General features: G+C 36.3%; 1 protein-coding gene across 3 annotated transcripts; it reads left to right on the top strand.

Moving 5' to 3' along the window:
• The first annotated feature begins 12,564 nt into the window (after positions 1–12,564).
• Positions 12,565–23,232, top strand: LOC131531667 (alpha-2,8-sialyltransferase 8E-like). Of its 3 annotated transcripts, XM_058762605.1 has the most exons (8): positions 12,565–12,608; positions 12,709–12,783; positions 14,795–14,875; positions 14,955–15,041; positions 15,782–15,926; positions 17,236–17,348; positions 17,440–17,517; positions 20,609–23,232. In XM_058762605.1, the coding sequence occupies exons 2-8, from the start codon at positions 12,716–12,718 to the stop codon at positions 21,081–21,083; spliced, it is 1,047 nt and encodes a 348-aa protein (XP_058618588.1). In that variant the 5' UTR covers positions 12,565–12,608; positions 12,709–12,715; the 3' UTR covers positions 21,084–23,232. The 3 variants fall into 3 exon arrangements, with proteins under 3 accessions (XP_058618588.1, XP_058618586.1, XP_058618587.1); XM_058762603.1 differs by lacking the exon at positions 12,565–12,608 and having other exon boundaries at positions 12,626–12,783; XM_058762604.1 differs by lacking the exon at positions 12,565–12,608 and having other exon boundaries at positions 12,645–12,737.
• The last annotated feature ends 440 nt before the right edge of the window (positions 23,233–23,672 follow it).

Raw genomic sequence — 23,672 nt, 5'->3', positions numbered from 1 at the left:
TGCGTGTGTGTACTTGGATGGGTTAAATGCAGAGCACCATTTCGAGTATGGGTCACCACTTGACAATACGTCATAACTTAACTTACTTTACTTCCAAGATCGATACTATCAGAGATAAAATTGTATCCTTGCAGCCGTCAGCCACAGTGTCGCATCAGATAGCGCACTATAGACCCCCTGAGGAACAATTCCATTCATTCTCTACTGTTTGTATTAACTTGTTAAATCATCTAAACCAACAACATGTATGTTAGACCCTATTCCATCTAAACTACTAAAAGAGCTGCTTCCAGAAATCATAGATCCTCTTTTGGCTATTATTAATGTATCATTGTCATTAGCAGGGATGATTCTAGGATTTTCATTTTAGGGGGGCTGAGCCCCCAATGAGGGTATAATAATAAAAAAAATAAAAAAATATTTACAAAAGAATTGATTGAAAATTTGTGCAAAAAATTGTAGAACCGTTCTACATAAATTCAATTCAAACAATTATTTTTTTTTTTTTTAATTAATACAAAACACACACACAATGTTTCAATCTCTGTCAATCACTCTGATATGCAATTAAAATGAGTGCACTGACTGAGTGCTGTCGGTCACTGTCTTTAATCATTTCTATGCATAACTGTATGGTAGTTAATGCCACATGCACTGTAATATTATGTTCTATATTGAAAGCTAAATTTTCAAATGAAAATAGCAATAACGTGATCGTTTTATGAAGTATGCGTTCATATGTGTTAAGGGCTTTCGCTGAAGGAAACAGCTGTGGTGTGATGAGTGGTGAATGCAGCGAAAACGTTACAGTAGATTGGAAACCGATTGCTCTCCCATGACTTTTTGTAAACTGTATTTATGACAAAGAACTGCATAGATGTAGATATTATAACAATCTATCGATAAACACCTCCTTGTCCTCTCCTCTGCGCCACCGCAGTCTGTGGATTGAAGAACGCGCAGAAAGATGCGGAGGAGCCGAAGTCTGCTGCCGTTTTCATTTGAAATTTAAAGGGAAAGAATCGCAAGATTTTTAGGGGGGCTGAGCAGAAATTTAGGGGTGCTAAAGCCCCCCTAAAAATGGCCTAGCGACGCCCATGGTCATTAGGATATGTCCCCAAAACCTTCAAATTGGCTGTTATTAAGCCTCTCATTAAAAAACACAACTTGACCCCAAAGATCTAGTTAATTACAGACCGATCTCAAATCTCCCTTTTCTGTCAAAGATACTAGAAAAGGTAGTATCCTCACAATTATATTCCTTCCTAGAGAAAAACGATATCTGTGAGGAATTCCAGTCAGGATTTAGATCGTATCATAGTACTGAGACTGCTCTCATTAGAGTTACAAATGACCTGCTTCTATCATCTGATCGTGATTGTATCTCTTAATTAGTTCTACTGGATCTTAGCGCTGCGTTCGACACTATCGAACACAACATTCTTTTGAATAGACTAGAAAACTTTGTTGGCATTAGTGGAAGTGCCTTAGCATGGTTCAAATCGTATTTATCTGACCGCCATCAGTTCGTAGCAGTGAATGAAGAAGTATCATATCGATCACAAGTGCAGTATGGAGTACCTCAAGGCTCAGTACTAGGGCCGTTACTTTTCACGCTTTACATGTTACCCTTGGGAGATATTATCAGGAGACATGGTGTTAGCTTTCACTGATGATGATACTCAGCTCTATATTTCTTCGCGGCCCGGTGAAACACACCAAATTGAGAAACTAACGGAATGCATAGTCGATATAAAAATTTGGATGACAAGTAATTTTTTACTGCTAAATTCTGAAAAAACAGAGGTGTTAATTATCGGACCTAAAAACCCCACATGTAATAACCTAGAACATTATCTAACACTTGATGGCTACTCTGTCAATTCTTCTTCTTCAGTTAGGAACCTAGGTGTGCTGTTTGATAGCAATCTTTCATTTGAAAGCCATGTTTCTAGCATCTGTAAAACTGTGTTTTTTTCATCTCAAAAACATATCTAAATTGCGACCTATGCTCTCAACGTCAAATGCAGAAATGTTAGTTCATGCGTTTATGACCTCAAGGTTAGCTAGAGTCCTTACTAGAACCAGGAAGTATGACCATATTAGCCCGGTTCTGTCAACACTGCACTGGCTCCCCATCAAACATCGGATAGATTTTAAAATCTTGTTAATTGCTTATAAAAGCACTGAATGGTTTAGCTCCTCAGTACTTGAGCGAGCTCTTATCTCATTATAGTCCTCCACGTCCACTGCGTTCTCAAAACTCTGGCCATTTGATAATACCTAGAATATCAAAATTGACTGCAGGCGGCAGATACTTTTCCTATTTAGCACCCAAACTCTGGAACAATCTACCTAACACTGTTCGAGAGGCAGACACACTCTGTCAGTTTAAATCTAGATTAAAGACCCATCTCTTTAGCCTGGCTTACACATAACACATTAATACGCTTCTATTATTCAAATCCGTTAAAGGATTGTTAGGCTGCATTAATTAGATCAACCGGAACCGGGAACACTCCCCATAACACACAATGTACTCGTTACATCGTAAGAAGAATGTCATCTACGCTAATATTTGTCTGTTTCTTTCCTATTGTGTTTCTCAGTCCGTATCCAATCAGATGGTGGATCGGCGCCGGGAGATGATGTCTGCAGCCCTGATCGTCAGCGGAGACCAGGACACCCAGATGACCCCCAGAGACATATCCCCAGTGAAGACATCGATTAAAATACAATAAAACTAAAAATATAACAAAATAACTAAAAATATAATAAAATACCTAACTACATAATACTATTATTGTTAGAAATTGCAACAAAATAAAAATAGAAATATAAACTTTTGAACTGCGGATTTCGTCTGGTCAGAGGAGAACTGACCCCGACTGAGCCTGGTTTCTCCCAAGGTTTTTTTCTCCATTCTGTCTCGGAGGGAGTTTTGGTTCCTTGCCGCTGTCGCCTCTGGCTTGCTCAGTTGGGGACACTTAATTTCTATCGATTATCGCCGATTTGATTGCACAGATACTATTTAAACTAAACTGAGCTAGACAATGACATCTCTGAATTCAATAATGAAATGCCTTTAACTGAAAATTGAGTGTTTAATCTTATCATTATACATTACTGACACTCTATCCTCCAATTTGATACTGTTAAGTGCTTTGACACAATCTGTATTGTTAAAAGCGCTATATAAATAAAGGTGACTTGACTTGACTTAAAGCCTAACCTTACCCCAACTAACTTTTAGCATACTAGCTAATTTTAGCCAAACTCAAAATACATTTCAGCTGACAATGTGCGCATCATTTCTTTCGGTTCCCTCGTGTCAAACAAGTAAAACTCAATGACATTAATGCAAAGTGTTCTGACCCAACAGTAGATTTTTAATAATTCGTCAACTTTCGCAACACAACAAAGCACAAATTCTCTTCTTCTTCTTCTTCTTCAGTTTTCTGGTGGGACATCTCAGTTTCCGAGATGTACGTGTGCTATCAGGGTAATATATGAAAAGCATTTTGGGGGCCAAAGGCAGTCGCCTAACTTTGCCTAATGGGTAAGTCCGCCCCTGATTGGTGGAGGGATGAATGCAATGCTTTCAGATCACCTCATGTCTCATTCACCCATGAGAAAACATTACAGCACAAAGCGCATAATATTAACTCCTTTAATTCTCACTCTGTCTGCGGTAGCCTAAATTGTGACACATAAATCAGACAAATTTTGTCGCCGCCGATAGCCTCGTGTGCAGCGAATGCGCTTCGGGCGTCCCGAGTTTGAAACCCGGCTCGCGGACGTTTTCCCATCCTGCCCCTATCTCTCTCCCACTTCACTTCCTTCCTGTCCTCTCTACACTGTTCTATCAAATTAAAGGCAAAAACGATAAAAAATAAATCTTTAATTTAACAGAAAAATTACCAAACCATATGTAAAAACATAACATATATATTCAATATGTTCAATAACATATTCAATATCAATGTATCATAGGATAGGGTAGACTGAGTACATCTGAGACATGTGTACAGTTGAAATACCTTAAATAACTTGCATACACATGAAACCCCAGCCGTTTTTTTTGCTCCACACATGTGTATTGGTGTTCTCTTTGATCGTGGGAAATTTGAAATGTGTGCATCTTTCCACTCTGAAAATATCGGCAAAAGTTTTTTTCCAAGTGACCATGTCCCTTCCACAATGAATAGCTTCTTATTATTTTATGATTGTTAAACTTAACCTATATCATTGCAAACGTTACTCTGTGCTCTAAAAATAGACATATTTTATGGCATTGTACCATACAAGGTCTTTTCATAATCTAGAGAAATGTGCGAGCATGTCAGTGGGGTACACTGTAAAAAGTGACAAGTTGACTTAACTTAAAAAAAATTAAGGAAACCCGTTGCCTTAAAATTACTAAGTAAATAATAATAATCTTTTAAAAAAAGTTAAGTCAACTTATCACTTTTTACAGTGTACGGTTGAGACACAGTGTATCAGCTGTACCCAGATTGGTGTCCTATTGCTTCACATGCTGTTTAGTTGTACAGTGTTATGATGATAATAGGATAAAATTCACATTTACACACGCAAATTCTGTTAAAGAATTATATTTGTGATATTTCAACTGTCTATTATTAATGAACATATTTTCTAACATGAATATTAAAAGGATTACATAGCATTTTAAGAAATATACAAGGTGGTACAGTTGAGACACCCTCTATAGGTTGCTATTTACTGTATACAGTAACAGTCCAGTCATAAAAAATAAAGAGGCTGTGTGTGTTTGTGTACTGGTATTACCAAATGTCCCTACAAGTATAGTAATACCAGTAAATTCACCTTATGGGAATATTTTTTTAGGTCCCCATGATGAAACAAGCTTATAAATCATACAGAATGATTGAAAATGTAAAAATGCAGAAATATTCGAGTGATGCGTAGGTTTAGGGGTAGGGTTAAATAATATACAGTGGGGCAAAAAAGTATTTAGTCAGCCACCAATTGTGCAAGTTCTCCCACTTAAAAAGATGAGAGAGGCCTGTAATTGTCATCATAGGTATACCTCAACTATGAGAGACAAAATGAGGAAAAAAAATCCAGAAAATCACATTGTAGGATTTTTAAAGAATTAATTGGTAAATTCCTCGGTAAAATAAGTATTTGGTCACCTACAAACAAGCAAGATTTCTGGCTCTCACAGACCTGTAACTTCTTCTTTAAGAGGCTCCTCTGTCCTCCACTCGTTACCTGTATTAATGGCATCTGTTTGAACTCGTTATCAGTATAAAAGACACCTGTCCACAACCTCAAACAGTCCAACTCCAAACTCCACCGTGACCAAGACCAAAGAGCTGTCAAAGGACACAAGGGGCCTCATTTATAAAGCGTGCGTATGCACAGATTTGATCTTAGAATGTGCGTACGCTTAAATCCATGCCAACGCTCATATTTATAAAAACGGTCTTTGACGTGGAAAAGTGCTTATCGTCACGTCAGGGTCCGAGCAGACGTACGCACATTTTATTGTCGGAGTAATGCAGATTTTTTAAAATGTAAGCTGTTCTTGCAGGTCGCTGTTCTAAATTATGATGATTGGTGATATTTTATATGTTAATGATATTAATTAGGAGTCGTTTACAAGGCAGAGAGCTGAAACCATTCAATTGCACGCAAGTTCAAGATAATTTGCAATTCATAGATTTCACATCTGAAAGAGACGCGTACGCTCGTTTTCTGTTCGTACGCTCATTCTATGAATCGCACATACGCATTTCTGAGAAACGATCGTAAGATCAAAATTAGGACGGTTTCTGTGCAACATTTTATAAATGAGGCCCCAGAAACAAAATTGTAGACCTGCACCAGGCTGGGAAGACTGAGTCTGCAATAGGTAAGCAGCTTGGTGTGAAGAAATCAACTGTGGGAGCAATTATTAGCAAATGGAAGACATACAAGACCACTGATAATCTCCCTCGATCTGGGGCTCCACGCAAGATCTCACCCCGTGGGGTCAAAATGATCAAGAACTGTGAGCAAAAATCCCAGAACCACACGGGGGACCTAGTGAATGACCTGCAGAGAGCTGGGACCAAAGTAACAAAGGCTACCATCAGTAACACACTGCGCCGCCAGGGACTCAAATCCTGCAGTGCCAGACGTGTCCCCCTGCTTAAGCCAGTACATGTCTGGCCCGTCTGAAGTTTGCTAGAGAGCATTTGGATGATCCAGAAGAGGATTGGGAGAATGTCATATGGTCAGATGAAACCAAAATAGAACTTTTTGGTAAAAACTCAACTTGTCGTGTTTGGAGGAGAAAGAACAGCATACCTACTGTGAAGCATGGGGGTGCAAACATCATGCTTTGGGGCTGTTTTTCTGCAAAGGGACCAGGACGACTGATCCGTGTAAACGAAAGAATGAATGGGGCCATGTATCGTGAGATTTTGAGTGAAAACCTCCTTCCATCAGCAAGGGCATTGAAGATGAAACGTGGCTGGGTCTTTCAGCATGACAATGATCCCAAACACACCGCCCGGGCAACGAAGGAGTGGCTTCGTAAGAAGCATTTCAAGGTCCTGGAGTGGCCGAGCCAGTCTTCAGATCTCAACCCCATCGAAAATCTGTGTTGCCCAGCGACAGCACCAAAACATTACTGCTCTCGAGGAGATCTGCATGGAGGAATGGGCCAAAATACCAGCAACAGTGTGTGAAAACCTTGTGAAGATTTACAGAAAACTTTTGACCTCTGTCATTGCCACAAAGGGTATATAACAAAGTATTGAGATGAAATTTTGTTACTGACCAAATACTTATTTTCCACCATAATTTGCAAATCAATTCTTTAAAAATCCTACAATGTGATTTTCTGGATTTTTTTCCCTCATTTTGTCTCTCATAGTTGAGGTATACCTATGATGAAAATTACAGGCCTCTCTCATCTTTTTAAGTTGGAGAACTTGCACAATTGGTGGCTGACTAAATACTTTTTTGCCCCACTGTACGAGTATGTATATTGTTATTTTTACTGTTATGTTTACATTTATACTGTTTGCCATATATTTTTGTAGTGTTAAATATTTGTTCCTGTTTTGTTTAACTGAATCTGAATTAAATAAAGCAAATAAATAAATTTATTTTTAAACTGTAATTATTTAAAACTGTAATTTTGTAATTTATTACATTTGCTATAAATGGTTAGCCAGCTTTAGAGCATTAAGAATGGGTGTCTCAACTGTACCATGCTACTGTTTCAACTGTACACCATATGGGTACAGTTGAAACAAAAATGCACCTCATGTTTATGAGCTAAGTGTGGAAAATATGAACTACTTATGGCTATTATCAATTTATGATATTTTAGTACACAAGCAAAAGAAATATCATGTGAAAAATCACTTCATTTCAGCATCTAGTTTTTGTGTAGTGATGAAAAAGTGTCTCTAACTGTACTCAGTCTACCCTACTTTTATCCACCCCACAGACCCTAAGCCTTTGCAAAAAGTGCAAAAGCTGTCAAGTTTGTGCACAAACACTCCACTTGATGATGGCCCAGTCATAGCTGAGAATCAAAGTGAATCCCTAAATACTTGTATGATGTTAGCCTACCTGCTGCTTCCTCATCATAAATAGACACTGGGCTATGATTATCCACAAACCTCAGGTCAAAGATCATTTCTTTCTTTCGTTTTTTTTTTTTTACATTCATCAAATTATGTTCCTCACAGCACAATGCTTCTGTCTAGGCCTATATCCGAATCGATCGAGAAATTAATGATACAGGCCTAATTGCTTGTATAGTCATATATAGTGCAGTCATATGCAGTATGAAGGAAGGGAACTTACACAGCCTTTATGAGCTTGAGGAACTTCTGTCCCTCACAGACTCATTTTCATTCCCTACTTGCATACAAACATTTAATTATTTATTTGTTCGAAACGCGCGCACTCTTTCATCGCCGCTCGCGAAATCCGTTCCGTCCGTTTTGAACCTTTTTTTGAGCAGCTTTCCGAGGTCTTCATGTCAGATTTAGGGTTATCACATGAGCAGATGACCGCTGTCTCACAATAGAAATAATATGCTGACTGATTGCGTTATCACTATAAAACGCTTATAAAAAAATATATATATATACTGGTGATTTTCTGCCTGGACATTATTCGTTAGTTTAGCCAACATTTCCAATAACCCTCCTTCAAAAGTTAGGTAGAATCCTGCACAAAATAAATAAATAAATACATCAAATTAAATAATCAATACGGGAAATGCCTTCATATTAATACAGTACACTTTACCCTGATTTTACAGATTTTAGAGTGTGTTTAATAACATGTGAGACAGATGAATGTAGTAAGATTGTAGTAGATGTACTGACTTCATAACTGGTAATATTAGGGACATAAAATGAGGAAATATGGTCAATTTTTTCTACTTAGCTCTAAAATAGCATATTCCAAGAAGCCTGTGTTTACATGTATTATTTAATGTGTTTACTTTTTTTAGTTACTTTTAGTGCAGTAAATAATTTCAGATAGTTTTTGTTGTTCTCGTCTAAGACGTCAGGAAGAATCCTATAAATGTATTTCAAAAATATACGAAATCAAACCAGTAAATTAATATAATTTAATTGTGGATCGAATTGAATCTTTCTGAATTTGCATAAATAGATTTTGAAGTGAATGGAAAACTTATGTTTTTAATAGATTCGTTATTAAGCTCTAGCATCATACGTATGAATATGTGAACAAGCCATATGTCGCTTTGGTGCTTCGACCTTCAACTTTGCACCCGCAGAAATTAACTTATATATACCAATAAATCATAAAATGAGTACACATTTTGTCTAAGAGCAACTGGTAGTCTACATTGTGGAGAATTATTTTTCTTTTAAAAACGCGTTGTGGGTATAAGCCTAATTTTTAGTTACGCTTTATTCATCTGTAAGACATCTCTTTAAGTTCGCGCACCACAATTTAATAAAAACGATACAGAATGGCTTGATATTGAACATGTCAGCTTGTTGGAGAAGTTAAAGTGTTTTGTTTCTTACTCGGAATATTTTCTGCGTAGTTTCGAGATTCTAGATAATGAAACTAGAGAAGCAAACGCTAACCTTGATACTTTTTTATAACTGTGTAAATGCATAAACAAATAAACATATTCCTGAAATTAGGAATTAGGAATAAATGCTACTCTTAATTTGTAGACTTGATTTTCCCAAAATCGTATGTATTGGCTATCATGCGTTTTAACTGGATTGAAATGATTTACATTGTGTTTAAACTGCATCCCAAATCTTCGAAATGTTAGGCTACTGTTGTTGTCTGCGTGTTTTTTTTGGGCTCTTTAACGGTCAAGAAGGAGCACGAGGAATATTGGTATTAATCAAAATCTTTATATTAAATGGTATTTCGCTTGCGCTCAGAATTGTATTTCGATGCTCTGGTCTTATTGAATGTGGTCCCATGCAGCTAACAAAAAAATATATTCTAAGAATGTTTTGCTAACCTTCCCATTTAGTTATGAAATCGTTATTACTAAAGGTTATCTGAACGTTCAAAACGTCCATTTATGTTTTAAAACGTTTTTTAAGGGACTGTCAAGGGGAAATTCAATTTTATCATGGTTGAACTTTCAAAACCCGAAAAGATAACTTTGAAGGAGCTTTCTGTTTACACTGCTGAATAAACATTTGCTCATAACTTTAAGAGAACCCCGCCAGAACGTTAACCGGAGAACGTTCTCTGTAAACTGAGCTCGAACCACTGTTTTAAAATAAAACCACACAAGATTGTGTTTATGATGATAAAATGTGTCTACCTTCTGGAAATCCTCTCAACACCAGTCTCGACAAAGACAGACTCAAAGTCGCACCAAAACTAGGCTACTTCAAGAATAATTTTCTTGGTCCAAAACATTGCACAGCAAATTACAAGGTCTTCGTTTATGAACCGGTGTTACGAGATTTTCGGTTTCCGAGATTTTCGGTTTCAGTGGGCGGAGCATACATGAATATTAACTAGTTTCCCGGACATGCGCGTGGAACTGACAATTTCAGTTTACGCTCCTTGTATCTCAGCAGGTTTGATGGAATATTTTAAAATATTTTCAGCGTTGTGCAAACGTATGCCTATTTGTTCATCATTTTGTAACGGTTTATAACGTTTTTATTAATTGCACGTTTTGTGCAGTCGTCCCTGACTGAATGATAGCAAGCATTCTTTGTGTAATGTTAGGATAAGCACAGCAAACCTCAGCTAGTTGTATTGAATTCAGTTTGTTGTGCTGTAGCTTAGCTTGCAATGCTTTAAAACTGCTATTGTTATCTTTTGAGTGCAACAGCTGAAATAAACTTGTATCTGCATGTGGACTAATCATTTTTAATCTACCCTGGTGTGATTCTTCAAACTGTTTGACTTATATTTACAAAATGAACAGGAATCCAAGACCACACACATGGATGAAAGTGTTCCTTTAATACATAAGCAAAATTTTGGATTAAACAAATTTGTATGGACAAAAGTGTATAAAGTAGCCTATATTTGGTACACTGTAAATGAGAAAACAAATAGGCCTTCACGGCATTTTATGGAATAGAATATGCAACTAATTTGATGTTAACAAAATTATTTTATTAACAGCAACTCTCTCTCTCTCTATATATATATATATATAATTTAATGTATGTCTGTATTATCATTTTTTTCTTTGCACTGGTAGCTCCTGTCACCAAGACAAATTCCTTGTGTATGTAAACACACTTGGCAATAAAGCTCTGATTCTGATTAGCTGTTCTAAGGCTTTAAGGTCTGTGATGTCAGATTTCAATTTTTCCTCTTCAGTGTCATTTGATCTTTCAGAATTAATTCTAATATGCTGATTTGCTGCTCAAGAAACATTTCTGATTATTATTAGAGTTGAAAATCGTTGTGCTTAATGAAGTGTGGAAACCGTTACACAGTAACAGGATTCCTCGATGAACTGAAAGTTCTACAGTATTTATTTGAAATAGAAATATTTTGTAACATTATAAATGTACTTACTGTCATTTTTAATTAAATGCATCCCTGTCAAACAAAAGCATACATTTCTTAAAAAATAATAATAAAATAAAATAATAATAATACTAAAACAACAACAACAACATAGTAATCCCAAAACCTTTGAATGGTAATGTCACTAGTCAAATGCCAGAATCAAGTTTAGAAATATGTTGTTGTTGTTTTACCTCTCTTACATATGATCTTAGAATAACTTTATTATGTGTCATATTTTTATACAGCAGATCCAAAAAGGATATTTACATCACACTCTTTTCTCCTATGTAGTCTTGTTTTGGTGCATAAATCTTCTTAGTTTGTAACAAGAATTCAATAGTGATTCATACTCAAAACTGAGGAAAACTTATATTAATCACATCCTCCATGACTAAATTTTGAGTGTGAATCATTATTGAATTCATATTTTTAAAAATAAAATGTCACTGTCTCAAATAATATCAAACTTCCACACCAACACACATTATAGCAACATCTAGATATCAAAAGATAGTCAAGGCCACAATCCAATCTTTATTCCACTTTATATTTATAGAAAAGTGCCTCTATTTAAAGCCTAATTAATAATATATGTTTATTAAACTTTATGGCTTATAATGTTGTGCATCAAAATAGATCATGCATTTGTATAAATGATCATCATTGTGTATCATAAGTACAGTGCAACACATGGTCAAAGAACAGATGACAGAGAATAACATCAGTGTAGGTTGCAAAATTCTTCTTAGGCCACTGATATGGTGTTATTTCATTCATTGCCAGAGGATGACCGTTTTAAAACATAAAAGGTAACAGAAGATATAAATAATTGAAATGGTTGTTGGTTCACATGTCTATATCTGCACTACTATTGGAAATCAGTGTAGACATAATCATCCAGGTGTTCTGGGATTCTTGGTTTCACTGTGCAAGGGAAACCTTACACCTTTACTTGTGATCATCTTAATTTATATTTGTTTGTACAAATGTTTAAATATTATATATGGGAAACATATATAACAGAGTAAGTTAAGACATGGATCACACCCTATACAAAAATATGTCCACAGATACATTCATATAGGTTTATTTCATTTGTAGCAGATAATGTATTCAACAAATTATAACAATTAATAAGACACAGTTTTAAAGCTTTGCGAGCAACAAATGAACAGCACAATTAACGAACTGAAATCAATGTATACAACTGGTTTGCGGTGATTTATCCTAACATTACACAAAGAATGTCTGCAATCATTCAGTCAGGGACGACTTGAAGGTTTGTGTGAACAAAATACAGCAAACTAATCAAAACTGTTACGAAATGTAGTTTAGGCATAGGTTTATGCAACGCTCTAAATATATTTACCTATTAATATTCCATTAAACCTGAGATACAAGGAGCGTAAACTGAATTTGTCAGTTCCACGCGCATGTCCGGGAAACTAGTTAATATTCATGTATGCTCCGCCCACTGAAACTGAAAATCTCGGAAACCGAAAATCTCGTAACACCGGTTTACGGAGATCGTGTCGAGAGGGGCGGGGTTATGAGTGCTTGCTTGCGTGAGTGTTGGGGAGTCAACCCCTCAATTTCAAACACACACACACACACTCGTTCATGTGTTTTTCTGATGGCATTGGCGTTTCTCCGACGGATCTCCAGGCTCCTGATGGTCCTGATCGTCTTTCAAGGTGTGTGTGTGATGTTTTATTACACACGCAACACACACTCCTCCAGGTGAACATTTACATTTAATTAATTATTGCGATTTTAAATCAGACTCAGTGTTCCTCAAGTCTGTTATAAAATCTAAATCGTTAGTCTATCGTTTCTAAGTCTTCTTACATGATTTATTGTTGTAGCTCTTGTTGGTTAACACCGTTGCCTGCATTATTTCATTAATGATATTGTGTCCTTGCTGTCATGAAGCGGTTCAGTTGTTTTCGGTGGGGTTTTATTTTTACATTGTTTTTAAATGTTATTTTTAGATCGAAACGTCATTGCAGTTTTAATCAGGACTGAAATGTTATTTAGATGTATAATAGATTGTTTTGTCAGAGATAAGATTGTTCAGCAGCGCATAGTAAAGATTGTTCTGGATTCCTTCAGTTTGCTGCTGTGAAAATACGATGTTTAAACTATTTGTCCTCAATTAATTCCGCAAGCACGATGTGCAGTCGAGTCGCATTCCCTTACAAACATTAATCACGGTTTTACTACAAATAAAACCAAAAACAAAACATAGTTAGCCTAGTTAAACTATGGTAACCACAGATTAACCATGGTTTTGCTACATTAACCGTAGTTTAACCATGGTATTTGTAGTAAAACTGGTTATACAAATGGTAGTCAATACGCCCAAAAATTATGGTTACACTTTTACTATAGTAAAACCATTGTTAATTTTCGTAAGGGTTTTTGACTGGACGTTTTGAAAAACATTCATAACGTAATGGGAACGTCAGCAAAACCTTCTCCGAACAGAAAGTTCACTGGAAGAGTGAGATTCTTATGTTGTTTTATCAGTAAATCAGAGCACTGACGTAAGGCTTTTCTGTTCAGGTGGAATGAAGTTTGTTTTGGCATTGGTGATGTGCATTTATAGGAGATATTCAGCAGCAGTGATGCTTGCATTTTAAAATGGACGTGTTACTGAATCAACATTGCTATCAGGATCATGCCTTGAGGAAAGTATTAGTAAACTTGTTACTCATCCTGTTATTCAAGAAACTCTGCTCCACCTAAATCAAATCAAGATAACAACAGAAGGGATTTTCAGTCTTATTCAATAGAGGAAAAACTTTAAAATTCTGACAAAATGTTTGATTTTGACTAAGGTTTTGTAGAAAAGAACCCAGAAACAAACCCAGGATGAACCTGTAACACAGGACCTACAGACACAACCACAAATCATGCAGTCCTAGAGGCTGACGTCTGAAAAAAAAACACATTTTTTAAACTTGTCTATTGAACTTTTAGACAAAGTCTAAGAAAAATGTTTGCGTGTGTGTTTTTGTTTTGTATTGTATCTGATAAATCATGGTTTTATTGCTTATAGTGTCTGATACTTTGATAACATGGTGAAAAAAAAAAACTGTTCAGTTTTATTTAGAGACTCAAACTGAGCAAAATATGAATTTACTGCAGATACTGATATTTCTATGATGAGATTCTGATGCTTTTGATGTAAATCAATAAGATGTTTATAACAGTACAACAAAATACTGACATTAAATGATCTAAATATCAGCGGTCGCTCTATATCTCCAATAATATATCTCAGTAAGATGAGATGTAAATGATCCAAACATATAATGCAATGCTGATGGAGAGATGAAGGAATAAACGCTCCTCAGAAGATGTGAGATGAAGATCATTCCTCCGCTGAGGAACAGTGAAAGTAAAGCTCCTCAGAAGATCCTGATGATCAGATTTGAGACGCACTGATTTTTCTAGAAAATGATTAAAGCTGAGCTGCTTCAGTCCAGCAAGTGTTCATCTGGAGACATGACTGCAGTTATTCTGACGCTTACTTGATCAAAATCAGTCAAGATTTGACAACATATGAAGCACAAGATGAAGCTGCACACTTGTACAATTACACTAAAAGAGCTTTTACTGGATAAAAAACTCCATCAATCAGAGACAGATGACATGAGGAGATTGATCATGTGGATCATTTAGAGGCTTAAAAATTAAATCAATTTCAAATGATACAGTGGCTTTGAAAACTTGTGTTTTGTTTCAGAGATGGGATGACGGACACGCTTCAGCTGCTGCGCTGCGCTAAACTCAGACACAAGTTTTCTATTATCAAACCGGCCAAAAGGTGCGTGAGAATCAAGATCAAGCAGCTTTCCTTCTGTTTCAGAGGACTGATAACTTAAATGTGTTTGTTTCCTTCTCAGTATAAACCTGGAGAGTTTCACGCGGGAGCTGTCAGATTTCATGAGCTGCCCGTACAAAGAAAACACTACCGAGCGCGAGCTGAACAGGTACGTGTGTCTTTGTTTTTAAATTAAAAAAAAAAATGGCCTTGGACAGATTCCTTATTGCATCGTGTGATTTAAAACTTTATTATCTTTATTATCTTCTTCTTTCAGTGAAGTTGTCAAGCAACACTGTCATTTGAAACATAAATAGGGTCAAATAAGGTTAATTCTGAAATCTTCTGAAATGTCAGTGATACAGATTCAGTATTTATGTCAGATTTTGTATCTGTGCAATTTTATTTAAGCTTATTTATTGATATTGACGGTTCCTTGAAGAACCTTTAACATACATGGAATATTTCCATTGCACAGAAATATATTTAATAGTGAAAACAGTCTTTTCACTAAGAAAAGTTTACACTAAGTTTTTTTTAGGGAACCAATTTTGTGTCATCCCTAAAACTTAGAATTTTGTTAATTTTGTGTCATCTCAAAACTTAGTAATACATTTTGCTATATTTAATGTATCCATGATGCATAACGCTGCAGACTCTTCCTTACAATGAGTATGAAATTAACATGTGCTGATTTATCAGTTGTGTATGTGTGTGTGTGATTTACAGTGATGTTTTAGATTCATTTTCAAGACTTTTCAAAAAACATTGTAATTATCGGGGTGTTTAATGAGACAAGCTGTTAAAAACAATACATCTTTGAATGTTGAGGTAGTTATTTTTTAGAGAGGTAACGCTTATAAAGCTACTGAATGCTGATAAACTTTCTCTCTGTGTGTTTTATGACAGAATGAGGCTGCAGTTTTGCTGTAACGCCACAGGATCGTTACTCCTCACCAAACAAAACACAGCGGTTGATCAGACCATCCCATATGAGACGAGCACAATTAAAACATACAAAATGAATGCAGTCGTTCACAGCATGCTGCCTGAGGTGTGTCTGTGAGAGACAATCACACGTTTAAAAGTCATTAAGTCTTTAAGCATGCTTCTGTAATAGTTTGGGGCCAGATTTGTCCTCTGAATGTGACACAACCTGTCAAGCCAGTCCATCCCTACACTCTCACAAATAAAGGTAAAAAAGCTGTCACTGGGGTGGTACCTATTCAAAATGTACATGTTTGTACCTAAAGGGTCTATTTTGGTACCTTAAAGGAACATATTAGTACTTAAAGTGTGCATATTAAAACCTAATAGGCATCAGGTAATAGGTTTCACAGAAATATAAATAGGAGGGAAAACAAAGCCCAAATTCCCTTAATCATCATCATAATGAGAAAAACCAAAGAATATATTTCTGATGTGCAGCAAAAGATAACTGAGCTTCACAAATTAGTGAAGTGTCTTTAAGAAAAGAGCTAGAGCAGTGAAAATTCCCATTTCCACCATCAGGGCAATAATTAAGAATTTCCAATCAACATAAAATGTTATGAAACTGCCTGGAAGAGGACATGTGTCTATATCGTCCTAATGCACGGTGAGGAGGAGAGTTTGAGCGGCTAAAGACTCTCCAATATCCACAGCTGGAGAATTGCAGAAAATAATTGAGTCTCGGGGTCAGAAAACCTTAAAAAATTGGCAAACAGCACCTACATCAGCACATGTTGATTAGGAGGGTTTCAAGAAAAAAAAAGAGGCAAGAAAAGAAAATGCTTTCACCAAAAAACAATCTCCAGCATATTCAGTTGTCAGACATGATCAATCAATCAGCAAACACTCGAGATGGGTTTGGTGAACACAGGGATAAAAAGTACCCCATGTGTAAAATGAAATATACTGCTGTATTTTTGATGTTGTGGCCTATATTTCTGCTGGAGGTCCTGGACATCTTGTTTAGACGCATGGCATCATGGATTCTATCAAATACCAACAGATAAAAAATCAATAAGTGACTGACTCTGTTAGAAATCTTATAATGGGCCATGTTTGGATCTTCCAACCGTACAATAATCCAAACACAAACCTCAAAAACAACACAAAGATGGGTCACTGAGCACAAAACCAAGCTTCTGCTGGTCATTCCAGTCCTCTGACCTGAACCCTGCAGAACATGAGTGACCTGAAGAGAAGAAGCTGTGAATCTAAAGGGTCTGGAGTGATTCTGGATGAAGGAATGGTCTCTGATCTCTCGTCAGGTGTCTCTAACCTCATCAGGCATTATAGGAGAAAACTATACTATTTTGGCAAATGGAGGTTTCAAAGTGTATTGAATATATATTGATAATATAAATGTATGTGTGCAGGATTTCCCCTGGAGCGGTCGTCGTCTGGGTCGGTGTGCTGTGGTCGGCAGCGGTGGGATTCTGAAGAACAGCAGCTGTGGACGTGAGATTGACAGCGCAGACTTCGTCATACGGTAAACACATCCCATCATGCCTTGCTTCTCAACACTTCCATCAGTAATCATGCGTCCTTCCTGTTAACACAAAGTTTTCTCTCTCTTTCAGGTTTAATTTGGCGACAATTAATGACAGTGATGTTGGGCTGAAGACGGATTTCATAACCATCAACCCCAGTCAGATTCGGTCAGTGTCCATAAACAAGTTTATGTAACATTTAAATAAGGACATTTTAGATTCGGATATAACTCTCAGTGAGATGGATTCTTGTTTTTTATAATTCTAACCAAAGATTTTGTCATTTAGATTAACATCCATGGAATCTTTCAGCTGGACAAAATATTCTTTATAGTGAAAAAAAAAAAAAAAGGTCCTTTAGAATATTTAAATGTTCTTCACACTAAGAAAAAATGGTTCATTTAACAACTGTTGACTAAAAAGGAACCGAAAATGGTTTATTACAGTAAGGTGGAGAAAGTACAAACTATAGTTCTTGTTGTGGGGCGAACGAGACGTGTGGATCCATTTACAAGGCTTTTATTCAGAGATTTGGTCATATAGCAGGCACGGTTCAGACAATGGCAAACAGGTACAACACAGGCAAGACAAAGAGTAATCCCAGGACAAGCGTGGGACTTCGATCGGTGAACAGAATCCAGAGAGCTTGACAAAAGGGGTAATCCGTAAGCACAAAGAATAGTCCAGACAGGAGCAAACAGAGTCCAAACGGCAGGAAGATATCTGATAGGGCAATCCGAAATACACAGGCAAGGATCTTCACACAGGAAAACAGACAAGGCAAGACTAGACTAAACTAGGAACTACGAACTAGACCGGGAACAGGCTCCGTAAAATAGCTATCGCTAGAAGAGTGATAAATGCTAAACAATACTTGGTAGTGAGAGAGAGGAAGTCCATGGCTTATGTAGAGAGTGTGATTGGCTGCAGCCGTGTGCGTAATGAGACTGAATTGTGGGAACTGAAGTCCAGAGTAAGTGTAACAGTCTGTGTAGTGTGAGAGTTAATATGATGGAAGGGCGACCTCTGGTGACAATCGGACAGAAAGCCACGGACCAGATTCGTGACAGTTCTGTGTTTCTGGTCTGATGACACACTGAAATTGATGTATTTCTCTCAAATAATTACAGAAACAGCATTTACAACAAGTATGTTAATAAATCTATTCTCTACATGTAGGCAAACAGATTTGGTTAAACAGTATAGTATGGTGGCCGAGAGAGCTCAACGCGCTGCAAATGAAAAAACACATGCAAATAGAAAAAGAAGAAAAAAACACCTACAAATTAAGAAAACATCTTCATCTGTTTGACAGCACATGTGCTGCAAATACTTACAACACAACCAAAAACACGCTGCGAAAACAGAAACACACTGCAAATACTCGCAACACAAATACAAATGAGCTGCAAATATGCACAGACTACATCGGAAATGTTTAAGGGAACTGCAACAAGTGACGAACCTGGCTGGGATATGCTTATCAATGTGTATTCTGAAAGGTGAGATTTTAACATCCTGATCATACAATTTCTTAGCTTTTTTGGATATTATTAGCATAAAAAAGCAAAATACTACACAATTACTGTAACTGTGAAATGTAAGCTGGATACTTTTACAACTTAAAAAATTAACCATCAATAAGTAGCCTATAAGTGGCCTATTTTATATATATTATTGTTATATAAAAAATAAATACAAATAAAAAATGGTTACTAATAGTTAAACCATGGTAAATTAACCACACTAACCTAGTTTAACCATGGTATTTGTACAACTGTGGTTATACAAATTGTAATCAATACATGGTTACTTTTACTATAATAAAATCATTGTTCATTTTCATAAGCATTGTTGGGGTCCCCTTTGAGGTCTGTGCTACATGCAGCGCATTTTTTTTCTGTGTTATGAGTATTTGCAGTGCAATTCTGAATTGTGTGTATTTGCACTTTTGCAGCATGTGAAGAGGTTTCTTAATTTGCTGTTGCTTTTTCTATTTGCATGTGTTTTCTTAAGTTGAGCTCTCTCGACCGCCGTAGTCATTGGTCACAATCTAGCAGTCATGAAGTAATGAGCAATGTTTTACAGCATTTATTAATCTTGGTTAATGTCATTTTTTATAAATGCACTACTGTTCATTTTAAAATCACAATGCATTTAATGATTCCTTTTTCAAAAACAATAATTGTGTTTGTAGACATTTATTCACATTAGGCCTATACAAGAGGATTAAATGCTATAAACATGTTCCATTAATGTTAGCATTTTGTTAAACGTTAGGCCTACCAAATAAACATTTACACACATTTACTGTGTTTTGTCAGCAGAGCTGGATAGTAACTGATTACATGTAATTAGGTAATCAGATTCCAAAAATTAAGTAATTGCAATTAGATTAAATTACATTTTAAAATACTCGCAATCAAACTACAGTTACTTTTTTAATCGATTACATGACTGCATATTATTTACACAACAGCAATAATTTATTCATAATTTATTGACTCTCCCTTATTCCTCTTTTTCATCTTTTAAATTTTCCTTTCTAAAATAGCCTGCCACTTATATACATTCAGAAATTCACTCAGAGATCAGTCATTAATCAGGTGCAACGCAGCATTTGACCACTGGATTTACACAAATCATTTCAGGTTTATGAAGTGTTTCAACATTGCATCAGTTACTGATGAATACATTAATTGTTATTTGAATCATAACTTGGTTGCCTATTTTATGAATGGAAGGCGTTTGTCTTTCAAACACATTAAAATCCACAAATACACCAACTTCTTTGTCATCTGATCCTCTTTCACCTAAGGCCTACTGTATATTTAACTGAAGTACCCCTGAGATTTTAAAATAAATATTTTAATAATGAAGTATCACATTTGCATGTGCATGGTTCTCTGATGTTGGTTAATGGTCACATAACATGCAGTTAAACAAATGTAGGTTTGATTCATTTTAAAATTATTTGTTTTAATTTAACATTTTTATGATTTAATTCATTATTAGCTTTTCATTGAAGTCATAAATAAGGTTATTCTATTTAAATCAATGTGAAAAACGAGTTAGGTCAATAGTAATCTATAAGTAGTCTGATTACATTGTGTGTAATGTAATGGATTACGTTAGGCTGCTAACTACAATTTTGGTCATGCAATTTGGAATCAGTAACGGATCAGTAATTTGTAAGTAATCTAGCCAACTCTGACTGTCTGTAATGATTAAGAGTGTTTATTTGAAACTGTTTCTGTAGATTCAAAAATCTGGAGCAGAATCCGGATCCGTTGGTGGAGCGGGTCAGTGTGTACGGAAACGCATCCCTCGCTATGGCCGCCTTCGCCTACACCTTCTGCACTGGACAGTCAATCAAAACTCTCAAAGTCCTCCATCCAATCAGACCTCAGCAGCCGGTGGTGTTCTTCAGCCCCATTTACCTTCGAACATTGGACCGTTTCTGGAAGGGGCGTGGCCTGAAGTCAATCCGCCTCTCCTCTGGGTTTATGTTAATTAACACGGCGCTGGAACTGTGTGAGCATGTGCATGTTTACGGATTCTGGCCGTTTGGAACCGACCTGCAGAACAATTCCATTCCGTATCATTATTATGACGAGTTGAAACCGCATCCTTACATGCACAAGATGCCGGCGGAGTTTGTGCGGCTTCTGCAGCTCCACAGCCAGGGGGCGCTAACACTGCACCTGCAGCCCTGCTCCTCAGACGTACACTGACTTGTGATCTAATTTTGACTGACTGACATTTATTTATATGAGAGGACATATCAGTGGCGAGCAGTGACTTTTTTTAACCAAGTATGCTGAGTGCTATGTTATGATACATAGCCTAATATTCAGAGGGTGGGGAGATGGTGGATTCCCCCGCTCTATATGGCTCTGCATCGAATGAATGATTTTTATTTTATTTTTTTTTATTCCCAGTGAATGGAAATTAAAACTCCCACCCGGGTGACACTACTTCTATAATAGACCAAGAAAAATACCAATCTTTAAAATATTGCCGCCAAGTAATGTTGCAAACAACAATAAAATCAGAAGCAAGTGACACAAGCATATGGAAATCAAAGATATTGTTTCCTCTTTTTTTCCTGATGTTTGTTATTATTTCAATTGGTATATACATTTTATAATATTTTTTTTTTTTTAATTTATCACTTAGACATGTTTACAATAACGTATATCTTCGACATTGTCTATAACCAGATATTTTTAGTGGACTTTCAAAATTCGCTTTGCTTGAAAAATCATGTTTTTGTTTTTTTTGTTTTCCATTTGATTTAGTCTAGTTAGTTTTGCATCAAACACAATGTAATTTTTGGCATTCGAGATCTGGCAGCAACAGTGCATTTTTCCGCTCAGAAGAGCGCTTCGCGGACTACCTCGTGCATGAAATCAGTCGCATGCCTGCAAACCACTGAGTACGTGCTACAATCGTACGTGCTGATAAGTTTCATAGCAATAGTGTGGAGGCGAGAAAGCTGCGGAGAATAGGCCTACGCTTGCCCGAAAGCAACCGCAACTGACATAGATTACAGAAAATTACCATTGTTCTTCAATTAATAATTTTACATTCTTAATCCCAACACTTTATTATGCTTTGTTACATCTTAAATGACAAGGGATCAACTTATTATCATGTTTATATTAATTAGCCCGTGAACTCATTCTCTCAGACGGCCTGGGGAGCATTTAGACGGAACGCCACTTGGACATATTAATTATATTATAAATGAGGGCATATTATATAATGAAATTGTTTTAAATGAATGCAAAAGCACAAAACTATGCGTCATCTTTATCATTTCAGGATGAAACGAAGAATGATGTTTTGTCAGATTTCACTGGAGATTTTGTCACCAAACTACTTGGGAGATCTAAAGCATGGTATTTATTTCCTCATGTGATTGTACTCAATTTTGGGATCCATTATGTTTGATATGCAATGTGTTATTGAAATGTATCGTGTCTTTGATTATTTACAGACAAAGTTTTAAAATAAAGTTATAAGTTTGAGCTCCGCTGAATACAAACATACAGTGTTTCTGTGGCTGACAGATCTTTCCCTGACCTGTTTCTTTTCGTTTTTAGCACCGGTTTCTCAGGGCGCACACCAAATCCTATCACGGGCTGTTTCTCAATATGCGTTCTTGTCTGTACTTGTGTTCTTGTGGACTTGTGAAACGTCATCAGTCGTCGCCCAAGTACTGTTCCAATTCAAAGTTCACATCCCCGGATGTGTTCTTGCTCCGCCCCCTTTATCAAGGATGCATCCAGGGGTGACTTGTATGAACTTGAGGCAGCTAGGCATCCCAGAATGCATTTCGCACCAATCAACCAACGTTAATGGCGGAGGGGAAAACCGTTACATTTTCAAAATATTACTGTTATTGTGCCATGAAATGCCATTCTAAGAGTATTTCAGGCAAGAATGTAGTTGTTTAAAACTCAAATCTACGGTTTATTCGTAAAGATAGCGCCTATTTGAAAATTAGTTTTGCCGATTTCGGAGACGTGAGCTCCACGCGATCACCAGGCACTCAGTGCTCATGTATCCCACTGAGAGCAGCCTCACAGCGGCTAGTCCTTCAGACATTTGCTTCTGGCACTGATGTCTCTGTAGTGAGGTAAAATTAGTTTTGGGTAAATCTAACAGACAATCTTTGGTCTCACAAATGTATTATTTCTTCCAGGTCATATCGTTTTGGCTGAGCACAAAGTTATGTTTCATAAATTATTTATTTATTAATCTTAATACAGCACTTACTTTGTTAACGTGACTGAATTGTTTGCTTTTGTCTTTATTTCCTATTACATAAGTCTCTTATACTTTATACTTTTATGATGGCTATTATTGTCCATTAAAACTGACATTTAACAAAAAAAAGCAGAGTTGTGCTTGTCATATTTCATTTTATTATACATAGTGAATCAGAGTATATGTGCACATATTACCTAAACCACATATTAATGTTTTATATTTTTAAAATGAAAACGAAAAGAGGGTTGTTTTATATTTTGAAGAAAACGAAAAGGCAGTGGTGTTTGATATCATTTCCTTTTATTGTAATGTGTGTACGTGTTGCATGAACCACATTTTTGTGGCTATTAATATTTTAAATGAAACAGAAAAGAGGCAACGATGTTTGATATAATATTTCATTTCACTGTAATATGTGCGTTCCCTGAACTACATTTTTGCAGCTAATATGATTACATGAAAACAAAAAGAGGCAGTGGTCTTTGATATCGTATTTCGTCGTATTGTAATACAGTGTAGATAACTTAGGCGAGCTGACTGACGTT

The sequence above is a fragment of the Onychostoma macrolepis genome, chromosome 23 (genome assembly GCF_012432095.1).
Source record: "Onychostoma macrolepis isolate SWU-2019 chromosome 23, ASM1243209v1, whole genome shotgun sequence".
Lineage (NCBI taxonomy): Eukaryota > Metazoa > Chordata > Actinopteri > Cypriniformes > Cyprinidae > Onychostoma > Onychostoma macrolepis.
The sequence above is the reverse complement of the archived record's forward strand: the minus strand, read 5'-3'. Positions and strand labels throughout refer to the sequence as shown.